Source organism: Anoplopoma fimbria, chromosome 2 (assembly GCF_027596085.1).
Source record: "Anoplopoma fimbria isolate UVic2021 breed Golden Eagle Sablefish chromosome 2, Afim_UVic_2022, whole genome shotgun sequence".
NCBI lineage: Eukaryota > Metazoa > Chordata > Actinopteri > Perciformes > Anoplopomatidae > Anoplopoma > Anoplopoma fimbria.
This window is the reverse complement of record NC_072450.1, coordinates 29,689,875-29,704,975: the sequence shown is the minus strand read 5'-3', so window position 1 is coordinate 29,704,975 and position 15,101 is coordinate 29,689,875. Positions and strand designations below refer to the sequence as shown.

The 15,101-nt window shown below is 39.0% G+C and overlaps 1 protein-coding gene across 1 annotated transcript in view; it reads left to right on the top strand.

Moving 5' to 3' along the window:
- The window catches only part of celf1 (cugbp, Elav-like family member 1), a 36,749-nt gene extending 21,951 nt beyond the window's left edge, over positions 1 to 14,798 (top strand). Inside the window, exons 8-16 of the mRNA XM_054608432.1 lie at positions 4,354 to 4,433; positions 4,635 to 4,796; positions 4,916 to 4,985; positions 5,274 to 5,396; positions 5,748 to 5,861; positions 6,553 to 6,738; positions 7,297 to 7,317; positions 10,554 to 10,697; positions 12,616 to 14,798. Of these exons, the coding sequence (XP_054464407.1) occupies positions 4,354 to 4,433; positions 4,635 to 4,796; positions 4,916 to 4,985; positions 5,274 to 5,396; positions 5,748 to 5,861; positions 6,553 to 6,738; positions 7,297 to 7,317; positions 10,554 to 10,697; positions 12,616 to 12,743 (1,028 nt within the window). The 3' untranslated portion in view covers positions 12,744 to 14,798. The remainder of the gene's footprint in view (positions 1 to 4,353; positions 4,434 to 4,634; positions 4,797 to 4,915; positions 4,986 to 5,273; positions 5,397 to 5,747; positions 5,862 to 6,552; positions 6,739 to 7,296; positions 7,318 to 10,553; positions 10,698 to 12,615) is intronic.
- The last annotated feature ends 303 nt before the right edge of the window (positions 14,799 to 15,101 follow it).

The window sequence follows — 15,101 nt, the reverse complement described above, 5'->3', positions numbered from 1 at the left end:
AAAAAAAAAAAAAAAAGAACAGCAGCCTTCACGATGAAGAGAAATCATACTACATAGGTTAACTTCTGAACCCATCCTCCTATTTTGGAAAAACACAAAAAGATTGAGTGATTGTTTTTGTTCCACCTGGACCTGCATGCTTAGCCATTTCTTCTCTTCCCTTTGGCTATGAGTCACACAGGACTGACCATCAGATACTTACACACTCACACTTACACACAGTTGATTTAAGGGACCTGCTTTTGGTTTTGTAACAAAGACCATCACACATTCAAAGTTTTAACTGAAGTCTCAGCCCAGGGAAAATGACTTGACGACGTCGACATATAAGAGCATATTTTTGCTGGCACCAAATACAATTCATAAAATCATTAAAAAAAAAACCACAGTGAAGGATACGTTTACAGAAATTGAGCCACCAGAAGGTATAGGCCAGCAAGTATGCAAGGGCTGTATCAAATGTCTTTTTTTAAATACATTTGAAGCTTTGACTGAGGGGTTGAATCAAGCTTCAAATGTCCATCATCATATTATATATATTATGACATTACCGCCCATATAAAATAGGAAAAATACACACACAGGGTCTATGTTGCAGTGTCAAAGGAGAACCTCCTCTTTTCGAGTTCCAGTTGCCTCTCACTCATTCAGTCAGTAAGAGAAACAGATTTTAGCCATATACAGTATATACATGCAAGAAAAAGTTTTTCTATCTCCTGGCAGGTTGTTTTTCGGAATAAAAAAAAATAACCTGCTCACGGTACGTCTTTACACGCGCTTTTCTAGCATAGGACCCTCTGTCCCAATCCCATTCAGTCGGAAGAAGCCTACCACACAAAATCAAGCATGACTTTTTTTTTTTCTTCCAGTTAATTTCATTTTGAATAATTAAATAGATACTTAATATTATATATACTATAAAAAGAATGTTGCAGGGAGCACTCCTGAGGACCTTTTTTGACTCTGTGGTGGCATCAGCCATTTTTTATGCAGTGGTCTGCTGGAGCAGCAGCATCTCGACAGCTGACGGGAAAAGACTCAATAAACTTGTCAGGAAGGCCAGCAGTGTGCTGGGGTGTCCACTGGATACGGTGGAGGTGGTGGGAGACAGGAGGATGATGGCCAAGCTATCATCCCTGATGAACAACACCTCCCACCCCATGCAGGACACTCTGACAGCTCTGTGCAGCTCCTTCAGCCACCGGCTGCTTCACCCCCGGTGTGTGAAGGAGAGGTATCGCAGGTCCTTCCTTCCTGCTGCTGTCAGGCTGCACAACCAACTCTGCTCCCAGCAGACCACATGACACATGTGCAATACAATACACTGTGCAATTATAGCCATAATAGTTTTTTTCTGTCTGTAAATATAATATTTAAATTATTTTTATTGCTTATTTATAATACTTGTTTTTCATTTCATTTTTATTTTTATCTTGTCTTTCTTTTACTATGCCTCTCGTGTGCACTTTACTCTATGCTGCTGTAAGCCTGTAAATTTCCCCGCTGCGGGACTAATAAAGGATTGTCTTATCTTATCTTATCTTATCTTGAAAAGCGGAAACGCTGGGCAATGATCGATGGTTTGAGATTGGTTTGAAATTGAACTGGAATAAGAGGAAAAGAGAATGCATATGCATGTAGAGTAGCTACTTTTTAAAAACTACTTTTCCAATATTAAATTGTAAGATGTACGAGAGAAAATAATATCCAAACACTTTAAGGTTCCACTCAACAAAAAAAATCCACATATTGCAAGTTGCTATGGCAACATTTCTTCTAGGACGTCCAATTGTGTTGGGATATTTAGGATATGTCTTTGATCATCACTATTGTATGGGGTCAGATCAGTCTCAATAATAATGAATGCCCACGTTCACAAATGTATTTTGTGATTTGTTATATAAATTACTCTCTTAACAAAAATAATTTTCACTGCACACAAAAATAATCATTATATGTAAATGTACAAAAACCACAAAAAAATGGATTCAAAATAGATTTCTGATGCACAGACAAATATTTCTTGTTTTCAATAAAGGTATTAGAAATCAACAAATATGTGTATTTAAAAGTATTATACATTCTCATTAAAACATTTTTGGATGTGGTCAGATGTATATACCATCTGTTGACCCAGCAGTTACAAGCTGCTTGACATGTGTTAACTTCACTACTTTTGTGTGTGGGCTTTTTTAGACTCCTCTGATGTGCTTGATTCACAAATGTATTTTCTTTCTTCTTTAAAACCAAACACATGAGAGCACCCTCACTAGGGTATATCTTGACTTGTGCACCCCCAACTTAGTGTTGAATGTGTCTGTTTGTCGAGGAGTGATGGCCGATATGTGAGAAATACACTACAAGACTAAGCTTACAAGAGTATAGTCTTCCTGACTGAACTTATGCTAGAGCTTCATTTATGACTTTGCCATGATGTCTGATGATACTGCTGCCTCGCTCAACTTTGACTAAAACTAGAGTGGAAATGTTAGATACAGTATGTCAGACACATTTGGCTGACAAACACAAATATCAACTGGCAAACAAACATTTAGCAGAGCTAATGTTAGCCAGCATTTGCTCATACTGGGTACAAACAGTCTCAATAAAACATTAGTGCACTTCGCTCAGCTCGCTTTTTGTTAGAGGAGAAATAATCAGACCGTATAAGTTCGATAAATAATTAGGATGACAGCAAAGTGCATCGACAGTATCGGTATGATACTGCGCTCATGTACTCATACTCGTACTTATACACGCAAAACTACATCCATACAACCTGATAGTTGAGCCTTAATTAATCTCTGGGAGGAGGCCCAAGCCCAAGGAGCCCTTCTGTGTGGAGTTTGCATGTTCTCCCCGTGTCATCGTGGGTTCCCTCCGGGTTCTCCGGTTTCCTCCCACAGTCCAAAGACACGCAGCTTAGGTTAATTGAAGACTCTAAATTACCCGTAGGTGTGGATGTGAGCGTGAATGGTTGTCTGTCTCTATGTGTCAGCCCTGTGATAGTCTGGCAACCTGCCCAGTGTGTAGCCTGCCTCGGAATGGATATTTAACTGATAGCATGGTTTAATAGTTAATTATCAACATCCCTTCTACAAAGAACTTGTTAACAGCAACAGAAGTTTGTAGCAGGAAAACACAATAAATGCCAGAAACATAGTAACTGTTAGAACTGTATTGGTATTATAAAGGACTTGGATTGCTTATCTGCAAGTGCTCAAATGTAATTACTTGGACTTGGTATGAAAAAATTGGTATCAGTACAGCCCTAGCGTCAACGCTCTCACAAGCGTTTACTTCTGTGCCACTAGCCTGCCACTGTCAATTATCGTGCATGCTGTCTCTCAAGCGTTAGTGAGCGCTAGCTATGTCTTTTTGCCAGATGATGGTCTTTCCTTCAACATTGCGGGCGTAAAGTTCAGTAGCTGTATTGCCCTTGTTTGAAATGTTTTGGAGACCCTTACAGACTTATTTGCCCACGTTTGGTTGTTTCAACACTTTGGAGGTCTGGGGTGCAGAAGTCAGAGGTTTTGACCAATTTGCCTAGCTGTCTGAGCTTTTTCCAGGATATACCTTTCCACCCTGTTACCTACCTGACATGATATATCCCATGGAGGAAATGGAGAATAAAAAAAAAAGCATCTGTGAATCGAGCGTTGTCAGTGGAATCTCAAAAAAGCATACACAAATGCAGGGAAGTGCACGGATTTGTTGCACGCAGGTTCAACAGTTTATGTAAAATACATGTAACAACATCCAAAATAATTTTCTCGTGTGGATTTCACATTTTACATTACATACTTACATTTAAATATAATAAGAACTATTTTTGTGTGCATTGAAAGATATTTTTGAGGAGAGAATCATTTATATATAAATAAAAGAATACATTTGTGAATCTTTTTTAATACTGAGACTGATCCGACCCCATACTTTTGATATGTTTAAATTTTTCAGCAGGAAAGTCAACAATGCTGCTCATCATCTATGTGTCCTTATTGTCAATGTTAGTATCCTCTCTGTTTTCTGTGGTGGTTTATGTCTACTGCTGGACTACTGTGTCTGCTGATTCTGTATATGCTGAGGCTTTTCCTTTTTCATAAACTAATTGTCAATGGCGTACTCTTAATTCTCAGATAAATGCTGCTATTTAGATAACAGGCCAGGTAAGGGTTTAGATCATTTTTACATGAAGTTTGGGTTGGTTCAACAATAAAAAAAACGAGTATACAACAGCCCCAGGCTAATACACCGTAAAAACAACTTTACTGTTGGATAAAGGCTCTGAGATGTTTCCTCAGAGAAATATTCAAGAGTCATGATAATGTACATTTTGTTTTTCTCTTCCAGGTTGTGCATTTGTGACATTCACAGCTAGACAAATGGCCCAGTCAGCCATCAAATCCATGCACCAGTCCCAAACCATGGAGGTAAACTTCCTATTTACACAAAAAAAAAAAAAAAAAAATGTGTGATGTGGTAAAATTGTGAGCCTGATTTCAAAATTGGTGGATTCTGTTGTTATCATTTTTTAAAAATTGTCAGTTTAAAGTTAATGACATTTTTTAATCATTATTTATATTAGTCCACCGAGCTGTCAGTGTAAAAACACATTAACTGTCTGTGTTTAGGGCTGTTCATCCCCTATTGTGGTGAAGTTTGCAGACACTCAGAAGGACAAGGAGCAGAAGCGTATGGCCCAACAGCTACAGCAGCAGATGCAGCAGCTCAGTGCTGCTTCAATGTGGGGAAACCTCACTGGGCTTAACAGCCTGGGGCCACAGTACCTAGCAGTGAGTGTCTGTTTATAGGGCCTCTGTGTGTTTATGCAAAAATGTAATGATTAGCCTGTTCACAAAGCAATTTCACAAGTTTAAAATTTGCTGTCACTTCTTTAATCTCTTGGCTTTAGCTCTACTTACAGTTGCTGCAGCAGTCAGCCTCAACAGGGAATGCACTCAGCAACCTGCACCCTGTTTCAGGTACGCACACACCCACACACACACACACATTACACCATGAAATATCATGCAGTCATGTATGATTTAGATTTGAATTTGTGTATCTGTATTGCTGGCTGAATAATATCAAACTCATAGTTTCTTGAGTTTGGAAAAGGTTCATGTCATCCCTCTGGATGTCCAGCCTCAAACCCGTATTGCCAGCAAACTTCAGGAGAGAACACATCCATATATAATGTTTTTATATACAGTAGTGGTCAGAAGAAGGGATGGTTGCAGTCTTAACTTAACCGTGTGTATGTCTGTCAGGTCTTAATGCCATGCAGAACCTGGCTGCTTTAGCGGCAGCAGCAACTGCCACACAGGCCACGCCCACAGGCTCCAGCGCCATGACAACATCTAGTAGCCCACTCAGTGCACTAACAAGCTCAGGTAAAAAAAAATACAACTACAGTACTGTTTCATAGTCAAGCTACTTGCAGGAGGGCTATTGGTATGGTGACATCACTGTGAGTCTGCATAAACCCCTGCCAGTCTCTCATGTTACACACCTGCACACTGTCAACTATATAATGTACATTTAGATATAACTATATATCAACTATATAATATATAAATAAGCTATTGAAAAAGTTGCCAGGTATCATTCTCATTCCTCATGTTTGAATTTTATCAGATAACCCGAACCCTATTTTATCATTTCTTTTCATAAACACTTGTCCCTTGTCATATATTTCCAGTTGATTTTTATCACAACATTAAAACTACATTTTTCCCAAGCAGGCTCCTCTCCCACCTCTAGCAGCAACTCATCAGTGAACCCTATGGCTTCTTTGGGGGCCCTGCAGTCTCTGGCTGCTAGTGCTGGAGCTGGCCTCAACATGGGCTCCCTTGCAGGTACTAACCCTAAGCTGGACCTGTACATTTCCCCTGACAAGATTACTGTAAGGCAGTATACTTGATGTAAATCTTTGTCGTAAAGATTTACAGAGCAGACAAGGTTGTTTGGTGAATCTAATATAGCGTGAATGTGTATTGATGTTAGCTGCCTGTAATTGCCATTGGGCAAACGTTGTTTAATTCTGCCAGTATAACACCAAAAATCATACATAACCGTATGTAGACAAAAGTAATGCCTCACTTAAGTGTCAGTGGTTTGAGGCAAGGCCAGGTGTTTCTAATTATGTATTAGTAAAATAACAGTTTGTTGTAATTTGGCCAATACTAGAGATATAATAATAATAATAATAATAATAATAATAATAACTTTATTTATATAGCACCTTTTAAAAACAAGGTTTACAAAGTACTTCGAAAGACAAGGCAGCAAAACAGTGCAATTGAAGAAACAGTAAGAACAATCGTTAGGATAAAACTAAACTAAGAAACAAAATGAAATAACAAGTGACAATCAAACCAATTAAGAGGAAACATTAAAACGACGACATTCTGTAAAAATGTGTCTTAAGAAGTGATTTAAAAGAGATTACTGATTACTGATATAGGGTGAACATCACTGTCTGCTGCTCAATTGACATCGGTGTAAGTGATAACATTTTACCTTTCCACCCATGTAACTCTTATGCAGGCATGGCAGCACTGAATGGCAGCCTTGGCTCCGGAGGCCTGTCTAATGGATCAGGAAACACCATGGAGGCACTGAGCCAGGCTTACTCAGGCATCCAGCAGTATGCCGCTGCTGCCCTTCCCAGCCTGTACAACCAGAGCCTGCTGTCTCAGCAGAGTGTCTCAGCCGCAGGCAGCCAAAAAGAAGGTGGGTTCTGTGGGCTGAAGTTAGGAAAAAAAAGGAGATGACATGGGGACATTTCAGATAAAGTGACTGGATAAAGGGCTGTAAAGTGAGCAGGAGGTCTCTTAATTGAATCCACGTTTCCCTCACTTGCATCTTTTCCTTGCGTCTTGGTCCCTCCCACCAGGGATGCATGGAGAGACGCATGAAACCATGCAAGGAGAAGGGAAACAGGGAAATGGGTTTTTAGAGAAACTAGATGCCCTTTCCTCTGAAGCATCACTTGAAGCGACTGGTAATGCTGGATAATTAGTTAGTTTATGGCTGCCAGAGTTTCTCTCTGTCTATATTTATGCTATTTAATTTTTTTAAATTCATATTAAACCAACCTCACGCAACTGAATGGAAATGACGGTAAATTATGTAAAAAAGGAATTCTCCCCTGCTCTCTCTGACTTCAATTTCAACCATTATTTTAAGTTAATGGGAGTAGAAATAGATATTGGTAGAGATGTTTGTGTGCTGTGTCTTGACCTCACCTTCTGCTAAGGATTCTGTCTTGTTTTAAATCTGCCGCGTCAGCCAGCAACAGTCGCAGCACCGGTAAGACGTCACAACCTTCTCTTTGACATGGCCTCAGATAAACAGCTCCACTTTAAAACAAGCTCATCACTGAAGGCTTGTCCTTGTTTGTGTGTTACCCCTCCTATATACTATACCATAGTGTATTGGGAACGCGATTTCTCAGGAACAATCCAAAGGGAATTTCTTCAAATTTGACACAAATGTCCACTTGCACTCAAGGTTGATCTGTTCAGAATTCGGTGATCAAAGGTCACTGTGACCTCACAAAACACATTATAAGCCAAAACATTCATGCGCTAACTACGAAAAATTTCACACACAAAAAAAGGACAGCCCCATTAACACAAAATCCTGTCCCTCACTGAGTGAGTGGTGAAATGACACTGTTGTTTGGTTGTGAAACTTCATACATCAAAGTTATTTGACTTAACTGCTAATTTAGTCCCGGGACTACTTTTTATCAAAGAATGAAAAAGTTCCTTCAGCCCATTGTTGTTTTGTGTTTCCATAGCGGTGTAAAGACCTGCGACGATCAGGCAAATTAGTCAACCGAGGCATGAAAAAGCAACAAGACATTGGATGAGGGCTGCATGTGGACACACTAGGTTTTGTCTCACCACGACAACTTTACTGTTGCATACTATTTACTGATGCACATTGGATTGTAAGGAATGAAATGCAGAGGAAGAAAATTAAGCTAAGATCGTCTTTCTCTAAAGAAAAAAAGCATCTGTTTGATGATGATTGTTTGCCTGTGCTTTAGAATGTAATCCACTGGTACAATCAGAAAGTCACTTTTTCTCTCTCTCATTCACAGCACTGCTTCCACCACTTGCCCTTTCAGCTTGCTTGCGTGATCTCTGTCTTTCTTTCTTTCTTTCTTTTTTAATAAGTAGTAATGCCAACAATAAAGGCTGACTTGACTTTCAATGTTAACAAAAAAAGAAAAAAAGGCTGTTTATTAATTGTTATTGACAGACACTTGTCGATGTACACTCACAGACCTTGTTAAAAAAATAATATCAACAAATTGGTTAAAAAACAGAACAAAGCAATTGTTGCGAAGAGACACAAAGGTAATGTATTAGCATTTTGCAGAGTCTGTAATGTTAACATTTACAGTAGTTGTCAGGATGTGGGGGGTGGAAAGTACAATAGTCAGGTAATTATTTCTGATAAAGAGACACCTGATAAAGGTACGAAAGTAATCAAAGTAATAGTTAAGTGATTACTGTAGCAGCTGAACCCATGTGTTATCTTGACTACACATTGGTTACATGTTCTTTTTTTAACCCTTCTACATGCGTGAAATCAAATAAGTTTTACACATCACCAGTTTAAACATTGTAATTACATAAATCCTTATGTTAAGTGCATGTTATTTTTCCTAATATAACAGGACACTTATTCCTATACTTATTCAGTGACATAAGAGTACTTTCAAGGTGATTACAGTATGACAATAGGAAAAGTTAATATTTTCCACAACATCATATTATATGGGTAGTTATAGCAACAGTTACAAATAGATTAAAAACGATAATTTTATCAAGTATGGAGGGAGAAACCAATAACACAGAACATTTAACTTTGAGTGTAGTTCTGTTGTGTATACCAAAAGCTTTTGAATTCAGTATACGTTTTTCACATTCACCTTGTGAGACTCAGTGTTGTTTGTAATGCAACACAAGACAATATGGCTGTAACAGCAGATATCTAGGGCTGCTGACAGTATTCAGATATATTTGTTCAATAGTGTGTCAGTAATACTAGTATCACAGTAACACTAAGTGTATATTATAATCATAATGGTTGTATTGGCCTTTGCGTAACTTGCCACACACCATCCAGCTGGCCAACACACTTTTGGGCCTTAGCATGTTAGCAACTAGATGCTCCTTTTGTCAGAGGAATACAACATTGTCCAGCATATATTCCTTAGCCTTTCATCATTTGTTCCTCAAATGTGTACCTTCATCCTTCTACGTACACCAAATACATTACCAATAAAAATATTATCACAATTATTATAGCAAATTTGAAAAAAACAGGCTAACGGTGTTTTTTTGGCAAAAGAATTACACTCAAAATATGACTGTCGGGAGGTGGAGTTAAATCTGTACCTGAATGTATAAAATGAACGAAAAGGCGCTGGATTATTTTCACAATATTATAATATCTGTATGATGAAAATAAAATCAATATTTCATTTTTTAAAGATTGAATATGTTACAATTGTCGGTTTGTGTTTAAACACCCGGTCGAACTTGGTTCCTCCTAAGGGAGATAGAAAAGCCCTGTCAAAAGGTGCTTAGTTACCAGATTTTGAATGAGTGCAGCCAACAGGCAGCCTCCATCTTGTCCTCTCTGCTTGTCTGTATGCTTTGGTCAAATTGACACATTGATAGCAGCACACATCAGGCTGTATGCACACAGGGAAAGGGGAAAACACAGTGATGTAACAACAGTTCTCCTCCGTCAAATACTAACAATTAATATCTGACAGAGCTTGGAAGGAACTTGTGCCTCGGTATTAGACATCGAGGGGTGTGACAAAGTGGCAGTATCTGATGACTTGAACGGGCTGCAAACTCTGCTGGCTGTTATTGGTTGGGGTTTCACCCCCACATGGGTCCAAAGACTCTTTACTGACACCCAGAAGGTCCCAAACGCTGCAAAATAATAATGCCTCTATGTTAAACATAACATTGAGGCAGAGGCAGCCCAGTATCATGGCAGGTCGTGATGCAGTCTATTGGTTCGTGATTTGTCAAATTGTCCTTCTTTTTTGTGTTGCTCAGTACGAAAACAATTTGAATGGTAAGTCAATTAGGATCCATTTTCGTGTACACGAAACCAATAGTTTGCATTTCACGAACAGTGAGACTGTGTTGGCAGAGGGCAGGGCCTTCTCACGGGTCATAAGTGTTGATTTAGAGGGGTCTGTAAATTTTTTTATTTTAGGAAATTCCTGCATATTTTACCTTTTTAATATCATGGTTATTGGTATACTGTGACAGACCCTGATGGTTTAGCAATCCGTGTGCTCGGTTTGCCAATCTGCATGGATGGATCAAACAAATCAATTTGATCCCTCAGTTATTCATCTGTGGACGTATATTTCCACACCATTTTCTCTTTTAACTTCTTGAGCGCTGTGGGGAAGAATGACATGAATTTATTGAGTCATTTGAGCAAATTAAATGTTTTAATGTTTGATATTTGATTTGTAAAACAGATGAATTAATTGGCAGGTCCAGAAGGTGCCAACTTGTTCATTTACCACCTGCCCCAGGAATTCGGAGACCAGGACCTGCTCCAGATGTTTATGCCCTTTGGAAATGTCATCTCTGCCAAAGTTTTCATTGACAAACAGACAAACCTCAGCAAGTGTTTTGGTGAGTTCATGCAAGCCACTATATATAAGCCATTTTATTTATTCTATGCTCATATTTATAATTTCTGTAATTTGTATTGCTTATGTTGTACTTCTATTATGTTGTTCATTTTGTACACATGACACCTATTGCACTTCTTGACATCCTGGAGGCAAATTTTCTAATTTGTGATTTTGGGCTGTACAAATATATTCAAATACATCAATGATACATTTAAAGTGGCCAACAATATCACAGCTAACAGGTTTCAGTAGTATTAAGCTAGACAAATCAAGTGGGTATCATCCAAAGTAACTGTCTTTTTAGTACCACAGTCCTTTCTTCTTGTTTATCCCTACAATGTTCCTGTGTTGAGAAGAGGTGGGGGGACTGTATCACAAATAGTTTATTTGTTACTGAAAAGACTGTACTTTGGACATTTGTACTTTGGAAAACATCCTTCCCCCCTCCAAATTAAACAGAGCACATAAGGCCAAATATGACCAGTTGCTTAAAAGCAATATAGCATTTAAAAAGGGCTATCTTTTAAACATGAGTCCAGTGCAATCACTCCACATCAAATGCACCAGGGCTACGTCACATCACTTCCAGCAAACTTCACAGAAACAATGAGGGGAAAACAGCATCGCTGATTGTTTTATAATAATTAAGCCTTTATTAGTCCCACAATGGGGAAATTATTTCTCTGCATTTAACCCATCCCGGAGGAGCAGTGGGCTGCAATGAAGCGCCCGGGGAGCAACTTGGGGTTAGGTGTCTTGCTCAAGGACACCTCGGCATGTTGCCGGTAGAGGGGTTTGAACCACCAACCTTGTGGTTACGGGACAAGCGCTCTACCTCATGTGCCACAGCCTAACTCAGCTAAAAAACATAAAAAAACAGAATCAGTCAGTACGTTAGCGCGTCATTCCCTACCCAAGCCTGTTTGTAGCCGTTACCCACAATGTTATCTTCACTTGTTTAACTAATTTTAGCAGTTTAGCAGTGTTGGGCTAGCTACTTGGAAAGTAGCAGTGAGCTAAGTTAACAGTTACTCTTCATTTAATGAAGCTTCGCTACGCTGAAGGAAGCTACCACTCAGAGAAATGTAGCAATCTAACCTACAGCAACATGGGCAAAGTAGTTTAACCACATTAAAGCAATTTTTGCAAATTGAATCAATTCAATTCAGTTTATTTTGTATAGCCCAGAATCACAAATTACAAATTTGCCTCAGAGGGCTTTACAATCTGTACACATGCGACATCCTCTGTCCCGGAACCCTCACATCGGTACAGGAAAAACTCCTCTAAAAAAACCCTTTAACAGGGAGAAAAAAGGAAGAAACCTATGGGAGAGCGACAGAGGAGGGATCCTTCTCCCAGGATGGACAGAATGCAATAGATGTCATGTGTATGAATGAACAACATAACAGAGATACAACACATTCAATGTATATGACATAAATGATTCATATAATCACAGTAGTAAGCAGAGTAACGAAGGAAAAAAAAGACTACTAAGACTACTTATAATAACAGCAGCAATTATTATAGTAGAATTATAATCATGAAATAGGTAATAGTATTAGTAATGTGACTAATAATAATAATCGAAGTAGCAGTGGGTGTCAGCCGGGTCACAGCAGGAGGCACGACTACGGTCCAGGTACCACAATGATTCATGGAAACCTGCAAGGCAAGAAAGCAAAAAGGGCTTCAGGGTGGAAGCAAAGCAGAATTGATGTCATGCAGTGCACCACTGCAATCCAGGGCGGGGCACCACTGCAGAATGAATATAGGGGAAACACTGGAGGGTTTTCTTTATGTTCATTTTTGGCATAAAAAAAGTTTTTGGGTTCCTGATGGTTTGGGGACCTACTTTTGCAAATAATGTGGGGATTTGTTCTAAGTTGTCTACTGCTGCATTTCTCCCTCAGGCTTTGTGAGCTATGACAACCCTGTGTCATCGCAGGCAGCCATCCAGTCAATGAACGGTTTCCAGATTGGTATGAAGAGGCTGAAGGTGCAGCTGAAGCGCTCAAAGAATGACAGCAAGCCTTACTGAAGGTGCTGAGGCACTGCAGACTTGGTTAGGCAGGGTGGTGTTATGGTAAGTTGAGTAAGAATAACCCAGACTGGTCCACTCCGAAACTTATCTATGCATTACAGGGTGATGTCTGCTGTGCTGCCTCTTCTGGTCATTATACCATGTCCAGGTACAAGGCACATTAAGCTACATGCAAGAGTTTTCAGGCTGGAATGGGTTCTCCCTGTGTTATGTTGTGGTTTATGCACTTTTTTTTCCTTTAAACAAATGGGAGAAACAGGTGTATTTTCATTTAAGTTGAAATGTTATCAGTTTGCTGTGTACTGTGTGCTGTGTTCATATTACACAAATGAGTTGATTGTTAGGATATGTTACACATTGACAGTCAGGTCAGATAGGTGCCAAATCCATCTGTTTTACATCTTGTTCACCTTCATCTTCATCTCTTCCAACCCGACTAATCATAAAGCTCCTGAAAATAAGGCAGCAGCTTGAGCAGATAGACCCACGTTTAGTTAGTAAACAGAAATAATTTGTAGGTTTTCTTTTACATTATCACAAACCAAAAATGGCTGGTTTAACCTACACTTTTTTTAGATATCTGTACTAAATCTTCAAACAGAGGTAAAGTATGTGATATATACAGAAATTAATTATAAGGTTCAAAGTAAGGTAAGTACAGAAGCTCACATCGTTCATAAGGAGGAGCCTCACTTCAGCATGCTCATGCCCATTTATACATTTGTCCTTAGTCTCCGTTTGTAAACTGTGTTTGTGTTGTGCAGGCAGGGTCTAGCTCAGTGGCTGTCGTGACATTAGAGTAAACCCTTTGATGCTGTGAATATCTTGTTCCTGTTCTGTGGTGTTTTCACTGAGGGTAAAGTCACTGAAGTCAGGTGAAACATCCGACCCATAATGGTTGCTCTGTTATTTATTCTCTTCTGAGCTCTATGGTCTGAGAGGACTGACACTTTTTTTTCTGAGTTACATTATTTGTTATGGTAAATGGAACTGCATATGGCTCAAAGTGCTTTACGTTACATGTCGACATTCACTCACTGACACACGTTAAGACACTGACAGCACAGGGTGCCATACAAGGTGCCAACCTGCCCATGAGGATCTATTCCAAATGCTAATTTCCATGTGGCCTCTGGTGAATGGCTACATATTTCTAAGTGGGTTGTGTTGTATTCAGACATTGGCTCGAATTCATTTCTGAACGACATCGATGTAACACATTTGTCAAGTAACGGGCTCATTGCATTTATTGTATTTTTCTTTACCAGGATGTAAAACTGATGCAGTTGAAATTGCATGTAAATATAGACTTTTCTCGAGGACTAAGCACAGCATTCTGAGCTACACGTCAGAGGTCGGGCCAGCTGTCCGCTGTAACTAGCAGTACTGTTTGGCAAAAAAAAAAAAATCATAGGCTTGTTCCATTCATCTTAATATCCAATAGTTTGTCTGATGCAGATATAGTGCTTTGTATAAATTATATTTTATAGTTTTAGCTACTTTCTACATTGAATCCATGTGTTTTTGTGTTCATCAACACCCCTCAGTTACTGTCCTGCTAGCTAGCAGCTAGCTAATCTGTAGAGGGCTACACCACTGTGTCTCACACTGATTATCTTCTGTGATCGGATAATTCATATAAATGTCAAAATGCTCAAGGCAACCTGTTAGTTGTTTAGAATTGCAAGACATGTTTTTTGTTTTTTTTGTAGGAGCCAAGGCAGTTGTTGAGATGTATATTTAAACTATTATGCCTTTTGTATTTTTATATAGGTTTTATACTTCCCCTGCGTGTTGGGGAACTATTTATTGCCTTAATTATTTATCTGAATTGAAATTATTTTTAAAGACAAATGTAAAGTCCAACAATTCCATTTGATCTCCTGGTGTGTGTACTCTCCTTGCCTGTTTTGTGTTGTTTTCTTTTTGGTGATGTGTACTTTGTGTTGTGGCATGGACTGTGTGTGTAGGATCCATCCGTGCTGCTACACATACTTAATAGAACCCTCTCTGTCATACATGCCTTCATCCAAATAAAAAATGCTCATTTTCCAAAAACACAGGAACCATCATTTATTCTAAAACAGACTCTGACATGTTTCCGTTGGTCCGGTCTTTCTATGTGGAAAAAAAAAAAATGATCTTGTGTGTTGTCAACCACTTTACACCAGACAAAGTCCTGGGCCGATTAGCTAGTATCTAGCAATACTAGAACTTGTTTTGAAAGTCACCATGGTTTGTGTAATATTGTCCCATTTACCAACCATTATGTTAGCACTGCAAGTTAAAGCATGAATGTGTATCAGGGACCTTGTAGTCACAGCTGATCCAGCTTCTTTCATTTAAGACCTCTTT